At 34.4% G+C, this 25516-nt stretch overlaps 1 protein-coding gene across 3 annotated transcripts in view; it reads right to left on the bottom strand.

Moving 5' to 3' along the window:
- The window catches only part of VPS13B (vacuolar protein sorting 13 homolog B), a 1028583-nt gene that overhangs the window by 858575 nt on the left and 144492 nt on the right, over nucleotides 1-25516 (bottom strand). For all 3 annotated transcript variants that reach the window (XM_020969177.2, XM_020969175.2, XM_020969189.2), the window contains exons 13-16: nucleotides 23161-23352; nucleotides 18995-19164; nucleotides 16170-16364; nucleotides 11355-11479 (exon numbers count right to left, since the gene is read on the bottom strand). In XM_020969177.2, coding sequence (XP_020824836.2) covers nucleotides 11355-11479; nucleotides 16170-16364; nucleotides 18995-19164; nucleotides 23161-23352 — 682 coding nt within the window. The remainder of the gene's footprint in view (nucleotides 1-11354; nucleotides 11480-16169; nucleotides 16365-18994; nucleotides 19165-23160; nucleotides 23353-25516) is intronic.

Here is a 25516-nt window from a genome sequence, read left to right as displayed (position 1 = left end):
GTTTAGAGCACTGGTCCTTCAACATGCCCTATAGAGCATTTCAGGAGAGAATAAGCACTGCCTTTCCATGTCCAGTACCATTCTCTATAGTTTCCAAGGTTCCCATCCTATGTCTCTCTGACTACTCTTGAGTATTTCTCAGGGAAGTCCTCTGCTCTTGCTGCCTCCAGACACAAAAGTCTACTGACAACAAAATGAATGTTGTGTGACTTGTGGGGACCCTTTTCTATTGCCACGGGCTTCTGGCTGATGTTTTCTGCAGCTATGAGGCAGAAGATGCTATTTACAGTAGTTTCTCATTCAACTCCTTGATCATTATTTGACCTGATGTGAACTTCAGGCTTTTGTTGGGACAAATATGTGGATGCTGAGTGGCTTGCCCTCTGTTCAAGTAGTCATCTTGGTAGGAAGTCCTCATTTACATTTAATCAAAGCGCTATGCTGGTAAGTAGATCTATATTGCAGTCTCATATACAAAAGCATTACAGGTTGTCCATCTGATTGTATATCGTAATCTAGACAACAAGCATTCTTCAACATCATGTTTTTCCTAGATGGATGTTCATGTCTTTTTTGAGTGCTACTGGATCCTTTCCAGGAGGTCCTACAAGGTTCATGAGCTTCATACAACCAATACACATCATCTACAAAGAGGAGCATCTGGAAGTCTTAACTATTAATAGAAAATATCTCTTCAACCTGGTTTCTGCATTGGATCTTACCAATGACAACAGCAAATCCTTTTACTGAACATATATTCCTTATTATATTTGTTAACTAATATAATGGTCAGAGTCTACTCATTTTGTTTATTTTTGTTTTCCAGAAATCAAAAACCCTTTTATATATGTATGGGAGACACTTCATAAGACAGCCTTTATGACAGCATTTTTTTTCTATCAAATCATATTCTTGTCTTAGGGTCAAGAAATAGTAAGAACAGTAGAATTATATTTTCCTTATCTTTCAGGCTATTACATAGTGGCAAAATGTCATCCACATAGAATACTGATTGCCAAAATCTATCCATACTCACTACTTACATCTTCATTAAGAATATTTTCTTAATCTCATGAAAATTTTACATAAACCAAAAGGCAGGAATATAAGTCATTAATCTTTAAAGCTCTCTCAGCTTCCTTTCCATCCTTTTTTTTTTTCGTTAAAAGTATTTGGGAAACTATGTACTTTCATCTTTTTTAATAATATGAGAATTTTCCCCCCACAACTTTGGTATCTACCATCCTTTCAGATACTCTGAAAATTTACTTCACAATGCCCTCAAAATTGATATGCTTTCACTAGAAATACCTTCTATGTACCCTTGGTCTGATTTAATTGTTTTTCCCATTTTTTTCTCTTTATTTCTACTTCATCTATTAAGCACACATGTAAATGTGATGGTTTCATTCTCCTTAATGGTGAAAGTAATTTGTTATAAAAACACCTGCAGATTTTTTCCATCTTTTGACTACTGTTCCAGTTGCAGATTTATTCTTAAAGCTTTATTTAACTGTGTTACTCACCAAAATGTCTTTGAATTGGTCTTACCTTCCAATATTTCTCTGTTTAAAAGGTAGAACTCCTCATAATCTTCTATTATCCTTTTCAATAATATTTTATAAGAGATTATATTCTGAACTGGTGTTGTCCCAGGTGGGCATATATTTGCTTGGCAAATAAGTGAAACATCTGCTGACTAAGTCACCTTTGTTGTCCTCATCATGGAGATTTACATTGGTTGCACTGCTGTATGAAATTACTGAAATCATTCATATATATGTGTATACACACACACACACATATCTCCCATTTTTAATGATTAATATATTGTTTTACAATACACAGTAAAAGTGATTTCTAATGTAGATGATCTAACTGAACATCACATATTCTTCTTATTTTTATTCCTTCTTTCAGGATCAGAGATTTAGACCCAGAAGAGATTTCATAGGTCATCTAATACATCCTCTTCTTATTTTTCCTATATGGAAAATGAAACCCATAGTGGTAAATAACTGGCAAAAAATCTCAGAGTAGTAGTAGAGCTGGGTTTCAAACTCAGTTCTTCTGACTTCAAATTTAGCACTCTTTGCTCAGCATCATGGCCTCTAATTTTGTAGTAATCTTTATCTCTAATAACTCTAACAATCTACCTTCTTCCACCTATTTTGTATAAATCTTATATGTATACAGTAGGCTGCATATTGTCTCCACCAGAATATGAGCTCCTTGAGGGCAAGGATCATGTTTTTGCCTTTGTTCCCCTAGTGCTTAGTAAGAAGCCTGGAATAAATGCTTGTTGACTTGACTAACTGAATACACTTGGGGAATTCAGGAATAATTAATTCATCAATGATAAGTCATTTCCTATCCACTAAAACACATTCAATTAATATTTTTGCAATGTTAAATGACACATGTTTTGTCCAGCACCTCCAGCTTCATTTCTCAAAGAAAGTAGAGGCAAATAGGTGGTGCACTGGATGGAGAACTGGAACTGAGTCAGGGAGACTTGAGTTCAATTCAGCCTCAGAACCTGCTAGCTGTTTAACTCTGGGCAAGTCACTGAACCACTATCTGCCTCAGTGTGCTCATCTATAAAATAAGTATAACAACAGCACCTACCTCCCAGGATTGTTGAGGACAAAATAAGATAATATTTGCAAAGCAATTTCTAAACCTTAAGGTACTATATAAGTGTTAAATTACAATTATCATTATTCTTATTCTTATTAAATATTCAGGATGTGAACATAAGGCTACTATGGAGTTTATAACTTTGGGCTTTTTTCATTCCTTATTCTTGATCCATGTTTTCCAACACAGCTTTCAGTATCTTCATCAATTCCTACCTTTGCAATGAAGATGCCAAATATTTGTTAGTAACTTCAAAACACATACTGATTTAATGTAGAAGATCTTACTGAAGTCTGAGTGGTTTTCTACCTCATCATTCTGCAACAGATGTCCATAAATAAGCTGCAATCATGTGCATGATGATCTTTTCCCAAATACTTTAAATGAGAATTACATTACAAGACGACCTTGTTGCCTCTGACCATACAATAAAACCAATTCACCAACTTCTTTATTGGACTCTCCAAGAAACTAGTGAGTCAAATGTACATTTTGCTACAACTTTATTCTGATTTGGGATTCATCTAAGGAGAGAATGTCAAGATTTATAGGACTTAGGTTCTATGGTATGTCTATTCACTACTCATGTCTACTATCAATGTCACACTGAGAGCCCCTGTAGCTAAATTAAAGTTTAGAGACAGTCTAAAAACGTGTCATTCTTTTACCCTCTGTCACCTTTATCGTACCAAGTTACCATCAGTGTAGAAGCAGAAAGAAGTTGCACACAGGGTGGCTAGGTGGTGCAGTGGATATAGAGCACCAGCCCTGAAGCCAAGTGGACCTGAGTTCAAATCTGGCCTCAGACCAAACATTTGACACTTACTAGCTGTGTGACCCTGGGCAAGTCACTTAACCCTAACTGCCAAAAAAAAAAAGTTAAAAGAAAAAGAAAAGAAAAAGAAAGAAGTTGCACAGCAATGAGGAGTTCTATTTTCAAATGGTCCTCCAAAAACAAAGCATGTTACAAAACTATACTAGAAGTAGTTCCAGAGTTGGTAGAACTTCCCAGAATATGAGCTATCATTCATTTATAAATGAGCTTTCATTTATTATGTCATACTTCACTTCCCAAAACTCCATTACTTGGGCTGTTAAGGCTAATCAAAACTCACAGTTTACATATATGTGTGTGTGTATGTATGTGTGTGTGTGTATATGTATGTATATATATATATATATGTGTGTATATATATGTGTGTGTGTGTGTGCATATATGTGTGTATATATACACACACATATATAAACTGTATATATGTCATACACGTACATACATATATATGACATGCACAAACTTACTAGGACTGTCAAAATACAATAAAAGACAGTGCTTTATGATGTGACCAAAGAAAACCAACTTTAGAGTACAAAGAATATGCCCATTTCTCCAGCAGAAATACAATTCAAGTGATTAGTGGCAGTCTTCAGAAACTAGTGTTCCATGACACAGCAGTGGAGAGGCTCAGGTCTGGTGAGAAGACTACAACACATAACAAATAAGAGCCTACAAATAAGAACCTAAGTAAAAGATGGCACCAAAGAAATATAAGATCAAAAAAAACTACAGGCGAGTCATGTGACGAGAGCAATGGATAACCAATGATTATGTGTTATGTGTTACACTGCCATTCTTGCAATGAATATCGAGAGGAATGAGAAAGGTCCCTACCATATTGGCTAGACATCTTGTAGTGAACTTACTGAAAGACACGGAAAAGAGTCACAAAGGATGGGCAGTCCAGCATGCACTACAATCTCCATAAGTGGAGGAAATATCGCCACCAAAGAAATCACAGATCCATTTGAGTGCCAGATTATTCATTAGAAAAACAAAGAGTATAATTAGATGGAATATTTAGAAAAATATATTACAGAAGAAGTACTCCATGTGACAGGATAAAAAGTAAACTTAACAGGCAAAGTGTTTTTCCCATATTCTTAAATAGAAGGCAGTAAGTTATCCAATATACTTTTACTCCTCTCTTCACATAGGTCAGGATTTTCTACAGTGATAGTACCAAGAAAGCAGAGAGTATGCCAGACTATTAGAGGCAAGTGACTAAATGTTTAGATAAACTGTGAAACCAAATGAAACTGATGTTTCTCAATGATCTACATTATACCCACACCTTGTGAGGGTAAGGTTGGGCCACAAAAGTTATTTCACATACTATACTTAATATACACAATACAGAGCAGTGAGGTGATGCAGTGAGGATACAGTGCCAGGCCTGGGGTCAGGAAGACCTGAATTCAAATCCAGCCTCAGACTAATTGTGTAACCCTGGGCAAGCCACTTAATCCTATTTGCCTTTGTTTCCTCATCTGTAAAATGAGCTGCAGAAGGAAATGGAAAACCACTTCAGTACCTCTGTCAAGAAAACTCCAAAGAGGGGTTGTGAAGAGTCAGACACGACTGAAAACAATTAAACAACAACATATTTACTCCAATAAGGACAACCTAATGAAGGGTCTCAGTTGTGTTCTGAAGAATCCAGTGTTCTCCTGAAACATAAAAGGATTCCATAGGCAATTTTGCAAGTAGAACTAGACAATTCTGTGAAATTACTGGATAATTTTCATATTTTAAGTATCTGTGAGGACATTATTTCTAATTATAGCAATTATGGTTCTTTTCCCTTCTATTTATAAATGATACTTTCATCATCATCCTGTATCAATCTACTCATTCCCAAATACAATCACAGATATTGCTAGGATGCCAAAAAAAAAAAAAAGGAAACAAACAGTACCCCCTATAGGCCAAATACTTATTAAACATATTTGCCATGATCAAGATAAGGAACAATACAAAAAATTGAAAAGACTTATTAAAAACATAACTAACATTCTAATGTAATTAGCTTAATATTCTTATTGTCATTAGTATTATTGTTAAAAATTTACTTTATTACCATTATATATGACAAAAGGTCACAGACCTTTGATCAAGAGATCATATTTGACAAAGGGGTCGCTGCTTTTTATTGCTTAAATAGAGGATCTTATGACTTCAAAAAATCTGCAATCCTTCACCTAGCATTCTGAGACTCAGGAAAAAAAAGTATATGTGTGGGTGTATATGTATATATAGATATGCATGTATATGTGTGTGTATATATAATTTATTTCTTGGAGAAGTTAAGAGCAACATAACAAATACGTGATAAAGCAGGCAACAAATGGATTTTATTATTACAAAGCATGCTATAAAGGTAAAACTGCAGAGGTATATCATAAATGATTGTAATTATCAGTGTTTTCCACTTTACAACATGAGCTCCTAGAGAGTTTCTATTTTTGTTGAAGATGAAATTAAGAAAAAAAATCTTATCCACAAAATAGGCAAACCTCCATGTGATTCAGAAATCCAAAGCAATCAAATATTGTTCCAAAATTTATTTTAAAGACTTATAGCTGCAGAAAAAGGCAATAGGAATAGAAAAGTAGAAGAGTCAATCTATGTGTCCCTTTACAAAAGCCTTCTAAAAATTTCCTTACCAATTAACTCTAAAGTTAAGGTTGGGGGATTTTAACAATAAAAGTCATAAAGTTATAAAAAGGCAGACATTAAAAAAAAAAAGAACAGATTTCTTCAATGTACTGTATATCTAAAGGCTAGAACTAGGACTGGTGAGGCGAAGGTTACAGAGATAGATTTCTATTTAATGCAAAAATGATCTAACAGTTAGAACAGTACATCAAAGCAACAAGCTGCTTCTCTTAAGTAGTACCCCCACAAGCACTCAAAAGCTAGGATTGAATGACTACATTCAGAAGTAATTTCTGTACTGGGTAGAAAATGTCACTAGGTGACCATTCAGATCTCTTCCAATGCAAAAATTCAATGATCCTATAAATATCACTGTCACAAAGATCTAAAACCAAAATACCAGTTATCTGGAGGGAAGCCATACTACTATAACTGGGCTCCTAAGAGCCAAAAATGACTATCAGAGGCCCTGGAAATAATGTAATATACAGATAATACTATGATAATACCTTTAAATGTTTATATTAAAATAAAATATAAAATCTCTCTAAGAAGAGAAGTTATATGCATAATAAATCCTAACAAAATAGTCTCATACATATGTACAAAAAAGAAAATATTAAATGTTTTTAGAACATTTTTAGATTAAAATAATAGGCTTTTAAAAAAACATTTGCTCATTTTTTAAGCTAAAATTTTCTTTAGCATACCAAAAGCTTGAACAAATTATCAACTTTCAAATCCTACAACACTTAGACTATGGCTTGTCTAATGTCACCTAGCCTCTGGGTTTTAGTTTCTTCATAAATCAAATGGGGATGATGATAATAATACCTACAAAACTTACCTCACAGGGTTGATGCCAAAGTGATTTTCTAAACCACAAATCTGATCATGTTACTCCTCTATTTAATAAACTCCAGTGACATATGATTACCAGTTAGGCACCTAGGTGGCAAAGTGGATTGAGCACTGGGCCTGATATCAGGAAGATCTGAATTCAGATAAAGTTTCAGACACTTAACTAGCTGCATGAATCTAGAAAAGTCACTTAACCTTGTTTTGTCTCGGTTCTCTAATCTATAAAATGGGGATAATAATAGCACCTATCTCCCAGGGCTGTTGTGAAGACCAAATAAGAAAATAATTGTAAATCACTTATTAACACAGTTCCTAACACATAGCAACACTATACAAATGTTAGTCACTACTACTACTGCTGCTGCTGCTGCTGCTGCCACTACACTACCACCATGACTATAACCAGATTCAAATACAAACTCCTGTATTTGGCAATTAAAGGCCTTCACAATCTGCCCCAACTTTCTTTTCCAGTCTTATTATCCATGTTCCTTCTCTCCATGCCAATTACTACCCAAACTGGCCTTCTTGCTTGGCTGCTTCTCATTCCCAGCACCCCTCTTCTCACTCCTGTGCCTCCGTACTGGCTGTCCTCTCATGCCTGGGATGCATTTCTTCCTCATGTCTTTCTCAGACTCTAAAATTTCCATGAAGCACCACTTTCTACAGTAAGCATTTCCTGATTTCTCCAATTCCTGGTGCCTTGTCCCATCCCATTATGCTGCATTTATTTTACATCTTTTTTTATGCTTATATAAAAGCATACTGTTTCCCCTAAAGCTAAGATATAAACTCTATAGGGGCAGAAACTGTTTTCACTTTTATCTTTGTCTCCTCACCATCTAACACAGTGCCTGACAAAAAGTTGGCACCTAGTAAATGCTTAGTGATTAATTAACTGATCACAGGACATAATAGTGTTTTTAAAACCTTAAATCATAATATAAATGTCAGTTATTATGGCTGTTGTCAGTAACTGTATTAGGATTAAAACTGCTCCATCCTGCCCACTCCAACACCCCCCCCCAAAAAAAAAGAATCCCAGGATCACAAATTTAAAGCTAGAAGGAGGCTTCGAGGTCATTATGTCCAATACACTCATTGTACAGTTGAGAAAACTGTGACACAGAGGCAAAAATTTGAACTCAGGTTTTCTGACTGTAAACATAAAACTCTTTCTACTGTACTATGCTTCCTCTCTCAAGGTAAACCTCATTCCAACAAAAGTTAAATACTAACAAGATTTCTACTTTGCATTTAACACTGAGTGTCATTACTGACCACATTCTTTCAAACATATATCAAGTAGTAATCTAAAAGGTACCAATCTGATAAGAAACAATGAACGAATGAAACAATCACAAATTTCATGCTTTTTATATTTTAGATTTGCATAACATAAATTATACTCTAAATTAAAACAATTATATTAACAGATTATTTCATTTCTAAATACTAAAATCCATGATGGCTTGTTGACTTGTACTAAGATAACTCATTATAAAAATGAAAATTTAAGTAGGAAAAAAGTTAATTTACTTTTAATGTTAGTCAACCATTCACAGAAACAAACTAATGAATAATTTTAGGAAAAAAAAGTCACAATTATTAGCTAAGACTATATAGGAGGAAAAAATACAACTCAAATCTAGTATCATATATAATTAACAGTACAGTATGGAGTTATTATTTTGTAACAAAAAAAAATTGAAGCCTATTTTAATGATTTATGTCAGAAATAAAGTTGAGATTTTCACTGCTAACTCAAAACATACCACCTAAGGGATTCCATAACAGTCCATAAAATGTCTTTGTTTTTAAAAGCTATTGCCTGTGGTATATATTTTCTCTCAAGAAATAGAAGAACATATGTAGCATCAGATGTGTGTACTTTCAGAAACTCTGGAATTTGAAATCTAAAAATCCAAATAAAGCAGGTGGTATAATCTGGGGGAGGAGTGGGAAAAAGGTAGGGCTATGGTACAAGAATGATTTGAAGTTTAATGGCATTACCAGGCTACAACTAATTCTCACTCGCTGCATGATTTCAATGAAGCTCTCAGTCCTCGTGCTGATTTCGATTTACTCCAATTGCTATTTGATGTGTTTCATCTGGTGTTTTATTCACTTCAAACTACACTTCATTTAACTGCTATATCACTGTTTTCTCTTATTTTGAAAATAAATGTTTTCTGTTTACACACTAAATTGTTGCAATAATATTGAGGAAAAACAGATTTTAAAAGACATTAAAGAGCAATAGGTTTGTAAAAAAGGGGTCAAAAGATTACTGGAATAATTTTGAGGTACACCCACCTATGGAAATAATAATCAAACCACCGGCCTCAGAGTCAATAGCATTCTGCAAATTTGAAAAACTAATTTTTAATTTATCCTATTAATAAGTTTTTAAAGATTTTATGGGAAAACATTCTTAATCACAAGTACCAGAATTATATTCCCATGCTTATTCTTTATATAGCATTTTAGAGTTTGCATTTTCTTATTTCTGTCTCACACAAATAATAAAGTTTAATTTTGTAAATTCTCATAGACACAATGATTATTACATATAAATATTATGTTTTAAGTATTAAAAGCCTACAAAGAATATTTCCGTTTAAAAACACCACTAATATGCATATAGAAAATTATATACCACTGCATTAAGATAAATCTGTGACAGAGTATATTTGCTAGTATAGCTAATAAGTATATTTACTGAGTAGCTACTTTAGAATATGCTTATTTATTTCTGAATAAACAGAGTACATGTTCCAGGCCACGTCTTGATAGATCAAGAGATAACATTTGGCTCATGTGAAATATAGTATGCATACACTCAAAGATGCAATTAAAAAAAGTAAAACCAGTCTTCACCCTACATAATGAAAGGCATATGAGGAATACTGATGAGGAGCGTGTAAAATAAAATACTTCAAGAGAGACTAAACATATCAAAATGTACAAGGCCAGTATATTTTGATAAAATAAAAAGTGGGAGGGAGCAGCCATTTACCAAAGTATTAAAAACATGAATTCAAAACATTAGGTTTAACAGTTAACTTAAGAAATTTTTATAGAAGTAGTATTGGTAAAGAATTTCTTAGAAAGGTAGTATGTGTGTTCCACTAAATCAAGCTACTTCAAAAATGTTATGCTCATTTGTGCACTATTACATTAAATCATTTTCCCATCAGAATACAGTACTTTGGGTGGGAAAAAAAAAACCTGATAACTCTTAAAGAATTAACATTACTTTTCATAAGACATAATAAAAATACACCACAAAAATTTAATTACCACTACCTGAGTGATGTATTTCTTTTTTTGTTTGTTTGTTTTTGTTTTTGTTTTTTACTTTAAGGCAATTGGGGTTAAGGGACTTGCCCAGGGTCACACAGCTAGTGTCAAGTGTTTGGTCTGAGGCCGGATTTGAACTCAGGTCCTCCTGACTTCAGGGCCAGTGCTCTATCCACTGCGCCACCTAGTTGCCCCGAGTGATGTATTTCTTATGAAAAAAGTTCATTCATTAAGAGTATAAAACAGACAAGTCATTTTTCAAATAATTCATTTATCAAACCCAAAATATGTAACAAATTTAAAATTACATGCTTTTGAAGCATGTCATAATTTATAACTGCAATTCATGACATATTCAAAAGAACCCATCACTAGGCAAGAGATTCAAAATTTTTACATATATAGAAACATGAGAGCTTATTAATATCTCACATATAAAATTTCAAACTGAGAAGACTTCATTCAAGTAGCATACAAATCTAAGTACTAAATTAATAATAGATATAAGTCATTCCAGAAATAATTCAAATGATAATGAACTGGACATCTCAGGAATATTATATTCTGTATACCTATACCATCAGGGTTATCGAGTGAATGAATAAATTATTCAAGGAAATGAATAGCTAACTAGTGAATCACTGGCTTTCTAACATCAACTAGTGGGTTCCTTATCTTAGAAATAAGTTTCATCTGAAAAATAAAATCAAGAATGAGAACTAGTCCACTCTGAAATAGAAATGTTTTTGGAAGTTTCTTTTAAGCATCCTATCAAAGTCAGGCACAAAAAGTAATATCAACTATCAGTTCTGATCCTACATCAATAAGTATCATTATCTAAAAGTTCATTACTAATTTATATGCTTGAGAGATAACAGCATGTTTTGAGGTTCTCAGAACAAAAGGTGTAACTTACACAAATTTCCCCTGTTCTGAAGTGATATTTCTTAAACTGGAATAACATAAAAACATATTTGCTTTTCAAAGTCAGAATAAATGAAAAGTAAAGTAAGCCATCTCTTTCTCAACGTTACCCATTTTAATAAATAATACTTACCAACACATGGGGAGTTTCAGCAATTTTCCATAAACAGCAATGCTAAAAGAGGGAATAAGTGGAACAGGTAAGCAGTATGTTCCTTTACTATCCAGAGAAGTCAATCCTGCCTGGAAACCAAATATCTGAAACAAACAGAAAAGATCCAAATGTTCATGGAGACAAAGTTTTAATAAGCACAGGATGAAGTACGTCAGATTCAACTTTCTATAAAACAGCTGCACATTATTTTCCAGTGCCTTATTCATCCCAATTATCAAACATTTCCTTCAACAATTTACTCAAAACAAAAATTATGAAATTTTTAATTTAACCAATAATACTTCTATCAAACCCCTGAAATACTCTTTGTGAATATTTGTTTTGATCCTAGGATTTTACTATTACATATATGTGTGTCACATGTTTAACTACACATCAAGTCTGATTTTAAATGTTTTCCATCTATCTACTAAAATATATATGTGTGTGTGTGTTTGTGTGTGTATACATACATACATACATATACATATATATACATATATACATATATATACATATATATACATATATGTATACATACATATATATACATATATATATCACTCATTCTATGTCTTTGATTACATTTTATACTTCAAGTCAAGTACATTAGTTATTATTAATCTAATTTATGATTAAAGCAAATCTGAACAAAATCTTTTGGGAGGGCATCTAAAACAAAGCTATGTCTTTCATTTCTATTTCTTTCATCTGAATCATGCACAAAAGACATTTCATGGCATAACATAAAAATACTGCATTTTGTTTTCACTTTTCTTTTCAATTAATTGTAGGGTTGAGCTCTTCTAACAAACTCGGTAAATTCCACAAAGTGAGCCTTCATGTGTTTACACTTAAAACTAAAAGATCATACTAAAAATATTTTAAAGCATTGACGGAATTCTTGAACATTATTTTGACTTTCTGGAAGAAAGAAGACAACATAATATTTTAAGTAAAACACTGCAAAGAATTAAACCTGATATTTCTTTTCTAATTATTTCAAATAAAGCAGAAAATAAACATTTCACAAAAGGAAAAAAGGACACACAATTACAGAACACTAATATACTGCTTCAATATTACGTTAAAAAAGAGTACAGCTAGGTCCTTATCTTTTACTTACTATTTATAATTCACTCAGTATAAAGAGCATGCAAATTCCACTATGCTAATGATTATTAACTATAAAATTCTGCACTGAAACACACAGATTTTAACTCGTATACAGATCTTAACTTGTTTAACCAACTGTTAACCAATTTTCCAAAACATTACTTTTAGCAAATATAGTCTCTTACTTGTAACCATATTACATTACTACATATTTTTAGAAAATCAGTATGTCTGAGAGATTTCTGAAATTGATAGTTCCAAATCCTTTCTTTCCAAAATCAGTACTTCAGGGAAAGAAATTCATTTTTGGAAACAATATTTCTAAAATTTATTTTCAAGAAAAATGTTGTTTTTTATATCAATTACTGGGTGGGATGTGGGAACTTGGCCTTGCCAGATAACTATAGAGACAAATTCTCCTAAGAAACTAATCTTAACAAAAGTTAGACTATTCCTCCTCCACATAACACCCCCCCATGTGATATTCTAAAAGATCAAATTAAGAAACTCATTTCAGAAATCTAATCTCCTCCAGAATGTTATGCCTTCACAGTTATGAACTGTTCACATAGTTAAAAACTATATAACAAAATGTTAACTTTTTCACAGTACTCTTTCTTAATTAAAATTTCCAATTCAATTCAGTAAATATTTATTAAGCAGGAGATGATCCTAGGTACTAAAATTTTCTTGCCTCCCCACCAAAGAAAAAATTCCATTAGACACCACACTATATTTACTAATACTTCTCATACACTGAGTTATTCTATATATCTTGATGATGAATAATGTCCACATTGTAAGTTTCATTTTATATATCACATAACAGTTTTCTAACTATAGGAACTTTTTACCTATGATCTCATACATACCTAAAAATTGATGATGCAAAATTCAATGCATTATTTCATAAGATACCCCTATTTATTCATGGGTACTATAAAAATAACTTGGGGATATACCCTTTTTATCCTACAGACCTGCAAAAAATGTAGACTGTTTGGACACAGCAGATATTGAGGGGTTTTTTTTAATTTTTACTATATCTGCATGTTGTCTAGCAATGCTTTCATAAACATGTTGGACAACAGGTATGAGATAAAACAATAACAATTTCTGATGCAAATGACCTAAGACATTTAATTTGGGATCCTATTAGACAAAATGCTCCCAGCTACTGCCGAGGAAGAATATTTCTACCACTACTCTCCCCCAAATTTTTGTAAAATTACAAAATGCTTACAAAAACATAATACATCTATAAAGATATTGTGCAAGCCAGAGGAAGATTCAAAAGCCTGGAGTATAGGGAACTTCCAGTGACAAAAATCCCTCTTTACACAGTAACTATTTTGCATTGTATAATCTTAGAGAACTGCTGGGAGCACTAACAGATTAAGTGACTCACCTAGAGTCACAAATGTGAGCTCTGAGCCAGTCTATAATCATCCTCACTCTCTGAAATTGACCCTCTTTCACTATGCCATGCTGCTTTTAATGTTGTTAAATTTAAAATCTCAAAATCCAGCCCAATATCTTCACTAGCATAAGGTAATGGCTCAGTTAGCCAATACAGTTTGTGTGAGTCATGAATTTGCCAGCAATTTTAATAAGACTGCAACTGTTTAATCTATAAAAAGGAAAATTAAAGGTTATTTCTTGCCAGTGGGCCCAGATGGCTCCAGAGGAGAAAGTGAAGCTAGAAACTTTGCCCAGCTTGCTTCACTTAAATCCAATTCACCTGCAAGTGATGGCATCACCTTTCTGATGTAACGATCTTCTTTGATAATAAAGGACAAACAACAATCATTATTATTGTTATTAAAAATGAATGACTAGTATTTTTATGGACACAGAAAAGCACAGTATCTACATATAAATGAATATAAAGTTTCAACCACATCCACCAGGAAGGAATAATGAAGATGATGATGATGATGACAACAACAATAAAACAATAATTTCTAGCATTTACACAGTGTTTTAAAGTTTGCAAAGCACTTCAAAAATACTACTCATTTTATCCTCACAAGACCCTTGGGTGACAAGATGTTATTTTCCTTCCCAATTTAGGGAAGGCACACATGGGTTAAATGACTTACCCAAAATTACTCAACTAATGTGTTTTAGGCCATATTTGAACTCAGGTCTTCCTAATTCTGTGCCCACTGTTCTCTCCATTACAGCACCCAGCAATTTCTGTCAATGGCACAGCCATACTTGTAGTCAATCACTTTCAAATTACTGGAATCACCCTTGAACCCTCCCTTTTCCTTCATTCTACATATCTAATCAGTTGTAAGGTCTGGTCATTTCAGTCTCCAAAACATCTCTCACAACCTTTCTCTCAGCTCATTTCACCACCACCCTAGTACTGGCCCTGGATGGATAGATTCTTTGAGGAGAGAAAGAAGAAAGAGAGAAGGAGAATGGGGAGGGGAGAGGGGAAGAGAGACAGGGAGAGGGACAGAGACAGAGAATAAGGAGGGAGGAAGGAATGGAGGGAAGGAGAGTCATGGAAAGACAGAGAGAAAGCATGTATTATAAGAAAATGCAAGAAAAAAGACAGTCCACTCTGTTAAGAAGCTTACATGCTAATAGCATAAAAGGATACATAAACAGGAGCTAAAAAGCCAAAGGGTATAAGGTTGGGCAGGGAGGGTAACTGGGTGGGCATTTCCTCAAATGGAGATTCCAGACAAGAATTAACCAATGAGAGGAGAGGGCCAGGGTAAAAAGGCAGCTGGAAAGGAATTGGTAAGTCCAATAAATAAAGAGCACTTGAAAAAAACTCATTCCTTTCTGCCTCCTCTCAATCCTTTTCAAAAAGATTTGTTAAATCATCAGCATCATTACACCTTTTTTTTTTGAGGGGGAGGGGGAGGGGGAGAATTGGAGTGGTTTAGACCATCCAAACTGCACAGTTCATACTCTGTAGAATAACAGGTTCTCCTCTGCAGAGCCTATAAACTGTGTCACTGTAACATCATTAATTCATATACACCTGGGGAGCCCAAGCCTAGAATAGTCTTTATAAAGGCTTATTTTCATTGCACCAATTTATAAACTTTTTAAAAGTTTAAAACACCAAAATATATAAAGTGAACCAATAAAGACAGGTGATCTATTTGTGTAGCCTCCCAATCTCTCAGTAATTTACCTGAAGTTTAGAGCTTCCAAGTAGTTTTTCTTCAATTTACTGTTTGTTTTTACAGTTTCCTCTTCACATAAAACTGGTATTTCCTTAGGTATACACTGTCTCTGCTTAGACTATACATCTGTGTTTGCTTAGCAAATAAACTCAAGTGTTGAGCAATAAATGTATTTTTTTATGCACCTGCACTGGGATTGATTACTTGTAATATAAAAGGATTGTAACAGAGAAGAGACTGGCCAAGAGTGACCACCCCCAATAACACTTCTTTTACAACCTGACTTAAAAGGATTACAGAAAGATTATCCCTTTGCCTTAAGAAATTAACATCCACTAAATGAGGGGAGAGGTGGCTGAAAAGTAAAATCCATTGGCCCTTGAATAAAAAGCCTAAGCTTCAGGTATATTTTTTCACTGAAAGAGTTAATACAAAAATTATATAGTCTATATTGAAGGGCTACTTTGTACTTGTTATGAATAGTGTTACCACAGAACAGTAAAATAGTGGAGTTCACATTTCTTACCTTAAGGTAGCAGTGTGCATAGCAGTTATGAAGCAAGTTGTCAGAAGGCTGGCTAAGGCTACTGACTGTGTGTACCAACTGTTCAGCGTACATAGGCATAGAATGTTCCAAATTAATTTTATCTACAAGTATCTGAATGGAAGGCAAAGGCCGTAATGGCAGAAAGTTTGTGGCATTCATGAAGCTACTGGAGTTCTAAAAAAAAAAATGCATATACAATTCAATTTATATTTCAGAACTACAGTAGCTAATCAGTCAACAAACATTTATTAAGTGCCTACTATGCACCAGGCACTGTGCTAAGCACTGGGAATATTTAAAAAAAAAAAAGAGGTAAAATATGGTCCCTGCCCTCAAGGAGCTCACAATCTAATTTTCACGAATCAATGTATCAAAGAAAAGATTCAGATGACTTCAATTTATAGCAGTATCAAATCAAATCAGGGTTAAATCAAGGCCCTGTGATAGTCAAAAGCATACTGGACTCAACATTAGATGATCTGGGTTTTAGCCTTGGTTCTCCTTTTCTTGTTGTTGAGTCATTCTCACTTGAATCCAACTCTCTGTAACCCCAGTTGGGATTTTCTTAGCAAAGATCCTGGAGTGGTTTGCCATTTCCTTCTCCAGCTCATTTTACAGATGAGGAAAACAAAGCAAGCAGGGCTAAGTGACTTGCCTAGGGTCACACAGCTAGGAAGCGTCTGAGGCCAGAACTGAACTGAGGAAAATGAGTCTTTCTGACTCCAGGCCAGGCACTCTATCCACTGCACCACCAAGCTGCCCTTGGCTCTCCTACTGTATATCTCAAAATGGTGGTAGAGGTTGTAAAATTTTATTTTTATCCCATGAGGAAAATATCACAATTCTATTACCTCTCAGAGGGTACAGCAATTCCTTTATACACTGTAGAATATACTGTATATATATATTGTATATATACTGTATAATATACTGTACTGTATTATACAGTGTATATACACTGTAGAATACTATATTAGAACCATTACAGAAGAAGCATAGCCTTTGGTCAGCATGAGAGAGTGCTTTAGAGTGAAGGAGTAGGCCTGAACCAGATTAAAATGTAATTGGGAAATGTTTAATAAAATAAAAATACAATACAATATAGATGATAGTAATTGCAGTTTTCTAAGTCAATATGTTGACAAGGATCCATTTCCATTTGAGTTTGACACCACTGCTTTAAAGGATTCCAAGTCACCATAAACTGATCTCAAGAAGTACAAACTAAGCATCAATGAGTTCCCCATGAGAAATACCTGAACCAATCTGACTCCAAAGAAATAGCTTATCCTGAGCCTTCATACTACTCAATTTTCTGGAATGGCTGTGGTTGCCTTCCCTACTGGGTAGCCCTCTCAGGATCTGAGCCAGGATGAAAGCCATGAAGGTGGCAAATGATTCCCAAAACACTTTGAAAAACATACCAGGAAATCTGGTAGCCCCTGACCAACAATTTAAAGAGGATTCACAAAGGACAGCAATTTGAATGAAGCCAAATACTAAAATTATTATAAGCGATGGCAACACTGAGAATTACAATAATTATGTAAATGGAAATGAAACCTGATCATTTCATATTGTAATAAAGATCAGAGCAGTCATTTTCACTAATGTTTCTATAGATTTGTTAAGAGATAAATGAATTAAGGGATACTGGTAGATTTGCCCAGATACTTGTCCCTCATGAGCGGCGTCAAGTAGGCCAGAAAACTTGGGATAGCCAAAGGTTTAAGAATCTAGGAGCTCCAGGACTGGATCTTCCACCTGTTACCCATGCTAAATGCTTAAATTGACCTTAAAGAGGTCCTGCTTAGTGAAGATATATGAACTAGTTACATGTCTAGTTTCACATCAATAGCTAAAGAGACTGAAAAGAGAAAGCTAATCAACAAGGAGGGACAATGAATGAGCTGAAGAACAGGAAAGCTCCTCACTAGCAAAAGAAGACACTAGAAAAAGTTCTGTGCTCATTTTAGCTATATGCAGAAACTTTTCCCCACAGAAAAAAAGCTCACGACTGTGGAATATTTTGTTATAATAGGGCCCTTCTTTGACCAAAAATAGTCTGCTGACATGGCTCAGGAATTTCTATACGGTTATCTATGATGTGAAAACAATTTATGCCTCTCTTCTTCTCCTGATGGAAATGACTGAAAATCTAGAAACCTCTTTGAGGGTGGAAAGTTCTCATTGAGACAGAGCAAAACCACTGACAGCTAGCTGGTTTACAAGTGTAAAGCAGAGAACCGAAGACCCTCTAGAGGTCCAGGTTTTTAAAAGATAATTTCAGAATGGTATGAAGGTCAAATGCAATAGAGGGTGTGTGTGTGTGTGTGTGTGTGTGTGTGTGTGTGTGTGTGTGTGTGTGTGTGTGTGTGTGTGTGTGTATAAATGCTCAAGTCTTAAATTATCTTGAAAGATATCAAATTTGTTGCAATGAAACAGTACAATATACAATGCTATTTTAATCTTCTCTTTTAATTCTTTCATCTCCACCAAAATATTCCAAAAATTATTACTTATCCAATGATATGATACCTAATAAGTATTTCCAGAAAAGTAGATAGAAGAGAGCACAAAATATAGCATAAATAATGATATGATTCTATTAGTTCACAATTCCTATCATTTTTTTTGTAATTTCTTGTGTAAAAGATCACAATTGTATTAGTAACTTATTGAAGGAGCTACATAGATATTCATTCAGTTATAATGTTATACCCATATAGTATAAAATGTTATATTTGAAACATAAAACAAATATCATACACATAGGAAAAGATAAGTTGTAAATATCGTCATACCTTTTCGCCCATAATAACAGGAAGCAAATGACCTAATAAGTTGAATTCAGCCATGAAGATTGTAACAGTACATTTAAGAACAGTAACACAAGTGAGTCGAGTAGGAATATATTCTTCCAGAGATGCTACCTCTTCAGTGTTTGGTATGGTTCTATTTTCATCCACAACATCTATAATAAATTATGATGAAAATTCAGCCAAGAAAACAAAATAGAAGGGGGAAAATTACCTTCAATTATGTTCTTACAAAAGAGACTAAATTTTTTTCTATAACTGTGGCAGTATTTTTTATTTCTAAAAGTTTTTTTTTCTCAAACCTATTCATACATGGTATCCATCAATACCTAAAACTGTTTTTCTTTTAACAAATACCAATTATACAATAAAAACTCGGCTACTTAGATCCAGACTAATTTTCACTAAGCTGAACTCATTCTTTTTGTATTTAAGTTTTACACTCTCATTTTTCACTAACCAGGCTCCTTTCCAGCTGCCTACAAACAAGACCACGTCTCCCATATCCTTAATAAAAATTTTTTAAATCATTAAACTCTACCACATTCCCTTCCCATTTCATCCTTTCTCTGCCATACTCTTAGAAAAAGTTTCCTCTCCCTTCTTGTCCCCATTTTCTCTTCTCTTGCTTACTTCTTGACCCTGAATAATGTGGTTTCCAACCACTGAAACTGTCCTCTTCAAAGTTACCAGTAATGTCTTACTTTACAAATCTGGTGGCCTTTTCTCTACCTTCATCCTTTTTGAAAGAGCAACTATCTGGTGCAGTGGACACAGTGCTGGCCCTGGAGTCAGGAAGACTCATTTTCCTGAGTTCAAATCTGGCCTCAAACACTTACTAGCTGTATGATCTTGGACAGGTCACTTAACCCTGTTTACCTCAGTTTCCTCATTTGTAAAAACCACTCCAGGATCTTTGCCAAGAAAACCCCAAATGAGGTTATGAAGAGTCAGACATAACTCAAAATGACTCAATAATAATAACATCCTTCTTGAGCTCTGCTCAGCACAGAACAGTGCTGAATACCCTCTCCTCCCAGAAGTGCACTCATCCCTGGGTTTCTGTGATGCTACTCTCTTGTGATTCTTCTCTTATCTGTCTGACCACTCTATCTACATCTTCTTTGCTAGATATTCATATATACCAGGTTCCCTAAGTATAGGCATGTTCTACAAATCTCCTTCTTGGAATATCTTCTCTCTTTACACTCTCTCTTAGTGACTTCATCAACTCAAATGAGATTATTATCTCTTTGCTATTGACTATTATAGATACAATTCCAGCCCTAATTTATCTTCCAAACTTCAGTTCCACATAACTAACCATTTAAAGCACATTCCAAACTGCGTGTCCTAAAGGCATGTCAAACTCAATATGTCCAAACAAAATTCATTATCACTCTCCCCCACATCTACCTATTCTCTAACCCTTCCTATTTGCTGAGAGCACCACCAATCTTCCAATCAGGTTTGCAACTTCAATGCAATCCTCAACTCATCACTCTTGCTCATCTCACATATGTAATCAGATGCTAAATTTCCATCATTTCTATATCCACTATATCTCTTGCATATATCCTCTTTCCTTTCCCCACACACCAGCTTAGTTCACATCCTCATCACTTTCAAGGACTACTGCAACAGCTTTCTTATTGGTCTCCCTGTCTCAAGTCTCTCCCCACTCAACTACATCCTCCATAAGAGTGTTTTTCTTTAACTCCAAGTCTGACATGTCATCCCCTCTAATCAATAAACTCTAGTGGCTCAATATTACCTATAGGAGCAAATACAAACTTGTTCATTTGACATACAAAAACTCTTTTCAACATGGTCCCATTGAATTTTGCCAGCTTAATTACATGTTACTCCTTTGCACACATTCTGTGGTCTCATCATACAGGTTATGTTGCTTTTCCTCATACATGGCACTTCTATACAGAGTATTGTGAGGTTCAAATGAGATAATGAATATAAAGCACTCTGTAAACTCTAAAGTACAATATAAATGTGAGTTATTGTTACTATGATTACATTATTGTTGTTGTTACTACTTCTACTACTACTATTACTACTACTACTACTACTAGCCTTCAGTCACCAAGTCTCCACTCAGGTGATGATTCCATTCCTTCAACTTTCTACTTTACCCTTTTTTGAGCTCAAGCAATATTATTATTGCTGCTATCTAGTTAACAACAGGGCTATCCGAAGTGAAAAAAGCAGTATTTATACACATTCTTAAGTTTAATCTGCAATTATTGACACTTCTATTTAAAAGTGTTTGAGCCTTGATTTGTAGCAATACACAATTTCTTTGGTGTAAATGCTCACACTGAAAACTTAACGGCTCTCGCAAGCATGTTAAGACTGACTCCAGCACATCCCCATTCCTATGTACCAAATCTATACTGTTTCTCATGCCTATAACGCTCTCCCTCCACACCTATGCTTCCCAGAATCCCTTAGTTTCCTTCAGGATTAAACTCAAGAACCATATTTTGCACAAGACATTTTATGGTTCTCTTCAGTTGCTCATGTTATATTTTGTACATACATACATGCATGCATGTTGTCTCCCCTATTAGAATGCAAACTCCAAGAGGTTTTTTTCTTTATATTTCCAGCACCTAGAAGAATGCCTGGCATAGAGAAGATGATTAATGAATGCTTGTCAATCAGTTAACTTAGACTTCTTCTCTCTAAGAGTGGGATATCTGAGTCAAAGGTTATAGAATTTTTAGCCATTATTAAGAATAAATCCAAAATTCTTTCCAGAATGGCAGAACCAATTCACTGATCACCAACAGTGAATTAGTATGTCTAACACAGATCTTCTAATACTTACTATACCCATCTTTTGTCATCTGTGAAAATTTTCTGTAGCTGAGTGACTTCAATTTATATTTCTTTCATTACTAGTGACTTAGTACAATGTTTTTGAGAATTATTTCTTCATATCTTTTGACCATTTTGCAAATGGCACCTGTATAGTTGCTACTGTCAGTGCCAAAGTAGCAGCTAACTTACAACTGAGTCAACATCCAGTTCAGAGAGTGGCAATGGAAGCTTATGCTGTGGAGGAAAGGGTCAGAGCAGGAAATTATGGGGAATAAAGGGAGACATGGTTGTGTTGAAGGCAAATTCCATGACTGACCAGTGTGGAAAATATGGCATGTGTCCTATCTTCCCAGCTCCTAACTGATTAAAATATCTTGGTGTGAGGTCAAAGCTGCCCACTCTGGAGACCACTGATTTGGAGATCCAGGATAAGTATGAAAAAAAATGCAGTCATTGTTTTAGGGAGCATAAACAATGAGGGACTCTGAAAAGGCAACTTAGAGGAAGTGGCACTTGAACTGAAACTTGAAAGAAACTAGGGGTTCCAAGACACAGAGGTGAGAAACATTTTAAGAATGATGGAAGTGGAACCAGCATGTACAGAACTGGGAATTGGAATCACTGAAAAGAAGAAAAATGTGTTTTGTTGTTTTGAATGATGCTATGCACATCTACCCCCACACAACACCATGCAGGAACAAATACTGAGCTTATTCTGCCCAAATATTACATTATGCTCACACTGACAAATTATCCATGATCTTATTATTCTGTGCAAGGTGAACGTAAATGGTCATACCTTCACAAGATCACAGTGATGATAGGTTCAAAGTATTAAATAGCTGTTTTGCCTTCTCTCTCATTAGAAATATATTTTAAAGATTTATTATCTTTTCACCATATAAGGCATACTGGAATAGAACATTAAACCTCTTAAAACTTATTAATTTCCTACATCATAAATTCATGGCCCTAAAAACCTAGCCTAGCAGAAAATTTCCATCAACCACAAGGAGGGCCTACAAGTCATGAGAATAAGTTTTCATATATGACTTAAATAAAAAGGGCCTTTCTTTAGGATAAGATAACATGCAGTTTCCACAATGTTTTATTTATTACATTAATTATCTCCATTTAAACATCTGTCCCATGCCTTCAAAGCAAATACTACTCCTAGGAATAAAGATCATTCCACTTCTAAAAAGGCACAGCATATAAACAAAAATGTGCAGTAACACAAAAACAGAGAAAATACATTTAAACATTAATCTAATTTAATTGGCAATTGAATGAACATCAAGTCAACAACTTACCTGGTTTTATCCTACTATAAGGTTCATATTCATGTTCCAAGGCACAAACAATCATTTTCAAAATCCTGTGTACTGCACTGCTATCCAAGCGAAGATCAAGAGGACCTACAACAAGACTTTTGGTGGACTTCTCCTGAATATTCCCCAAATCTTCACTTTTTGCTGAAGGGAGGTCTTGTTGATTTCCAGGTGCTAGTTAAATACACATATATATTTCATAATTAACATAAATATTAATGCACATTATTAGGCACATACTTTAAAATTTCTTAATTCTCATGATCAAAGAAAGGTCTGTTCAAACATCATTTGGAATAATCTAATATCACATTTCAATCTTTATTTTTATCAATTAAACACATTACTATGAATGGCACCAAACTGACATCTCTTCCCAATAAGCTACACAAATAAGGACATGGAAGTGAAGCTTCTTCACACTAAATTTCCCAGCATTATCTAAAAAATGTAAACTCTAGCAAATGCAAGTTTTATATCTGTACTTAAAGGTATGTAGAGAAATACAATTACACAATTTCGAACCGATGAAATGAAGTGAAACTTCACCCTCATTTCCATGAGTTCAAATAGCCACAAAAGCAACTACAGACATATTTGATACACATATTTTCAACAAGATCATCTAGTACAATAAAAGTAGCAAGATGGTGTCTTCACACCATAAGCCAGTGACTGACTTCAACTCTTGGCAAAACTCTAGAAGGTGTCAGTAAAGAAATAGTCAATAAACATGGATTAAACACCTACTATACGCCAGGCACTATGCCAGGAGCTCAGGATACAAAACTTACAGTCTAATGGGAAAAGACAAAATGCAAAAAGCTGAAAAGGGAGGGATGGATGAGAGGAGAAAGAGGAAAAGTCATCTAAGCCAAACAGAGAAGTTCCAAAGTAGCACAGCAAGGTGAGAAATGAGGAGATGTTTGAGTTGAGCTCTCTCCTTAAATGGAGGTTTAGAGTTCAGAGAACTCTAATCAGAGAAGCAAAAGTAGTAATGAGGTGGTGAGATCTTAGAGAGAAAAGGACAAGAGACAATCTGTAAACATTTGGAAAGCAAAGCAACAATCACTACAAGGCAGCGTGGTTTTATTAAGGACAAGTCATTTCAGATTAGCTTCACTTCCTTTTTTGGCGGATCAGGTAAATTCTATTCACGTGTTCTAACTGGATTTCAGCAAAGAATTAGCCTAAGTTTCTTATGGGATTCTTCTGAAAAGGTGGGGGGAAAGATTAAAATTACCAAAGACATCAGAAGAAGAAAACTCACAGACCTTGAACACAAGTAGATAAATCTATAGGGAAAAACATTAAGGGCAGAAGGAAATATGGCCTCCAGATCTAATAGTTCAGGCATCTATGAATAAATACTGCAAAACAAAGAAAAATCATTCAACACTTCATAATACAGAGGACTCTGTGGATTTTAAGGAGAACATGGAACCACAACATGCAATTCCATAGTGGTTTAAAAGAGAAATGAGAATTATGAGAGCAGAATTTATAGCCAAAAGAGCAAAAATAAAGAAAATGGGAAAACTGGAATGTGTGATGCTAAGTCTCTCCAAAGAAACAAAAATGAGAACAACAGAGTGGGAAGGCAAATATACAGAAGTGAAGGACAACTGAGAGGAAGGGAAGCAAATAATAATAATAATAATAATAATAATAATAATAGTAAATACGCTCACTCTTTTGTGGTCGCTAAGAATTAGAAATCAAAGGGATATCCTTCAATTGGGGAATGGGTAAAAAAGCTATGGTATATGTTTGTAATGGAATATTATTGTGCTATAACAAATGACAAGCAGGATGATTTCAGAAAAACCTGGAAAGACTAACACAAACTGACGTATAGTGAAGTGAACAGAACCAGGAGAACACAGCACACACGATGAAGAACTGTGAATGACTTAGTTATTCTCAGCAATACAGTGATCCATGACAATTCCAAAGGACTAATAATGATGAAGCACACAACCTACCTCCAGAGAAAGAATTAATAAACTGAATATAGACTGAAGCATGCTATTTTTTACTTTCTTTCATATTTTTTCTTTTACTCAAGTCTTCTTGTACAAAATTACTAATATGGAAATGTTTTACATAATTGTACACATGTATAACCTATATTCGACTGCTTACTGTCTCAGGGAGAGAAAGGGGGAGGAATAGAAATTGAAACTCAAAACTTTGAATAAAAATGTTAAAAAAAAATTTTTTTAAAAGTAAATATGCTCACTATGCAACCAAAACACACCGATCTCAAAGACAGGATTCAGAGAGATCTTAAAGATCATAGATCCCCCAAAGGAACATGACAACAAAACAAATGAAC

The sequence above is a fragment of the Phascolarctos cinereus genome, unplaced genomic scaffold (assembly GCF_003287225.1).
Source record: "Phascolarctos cinereus isolate Bilbo 61053 unplaced genomic scaffold, phaCin_HiC Scaffold_4;HRSCAF=312, whole genome shotgun sequence".
Lineage (NCBI taxonomy): Eukaryota > Metazoa > Chordata > Mammalia > Diprotodontia > Phascolarctidae > Phascolarctos > Phascolarctos cinereus.
The sequence above is the reverse complement of the archived record's forward strand: the minus strand, read 5'-3'. Positions and strand labels throughout refer to the sequence as shown.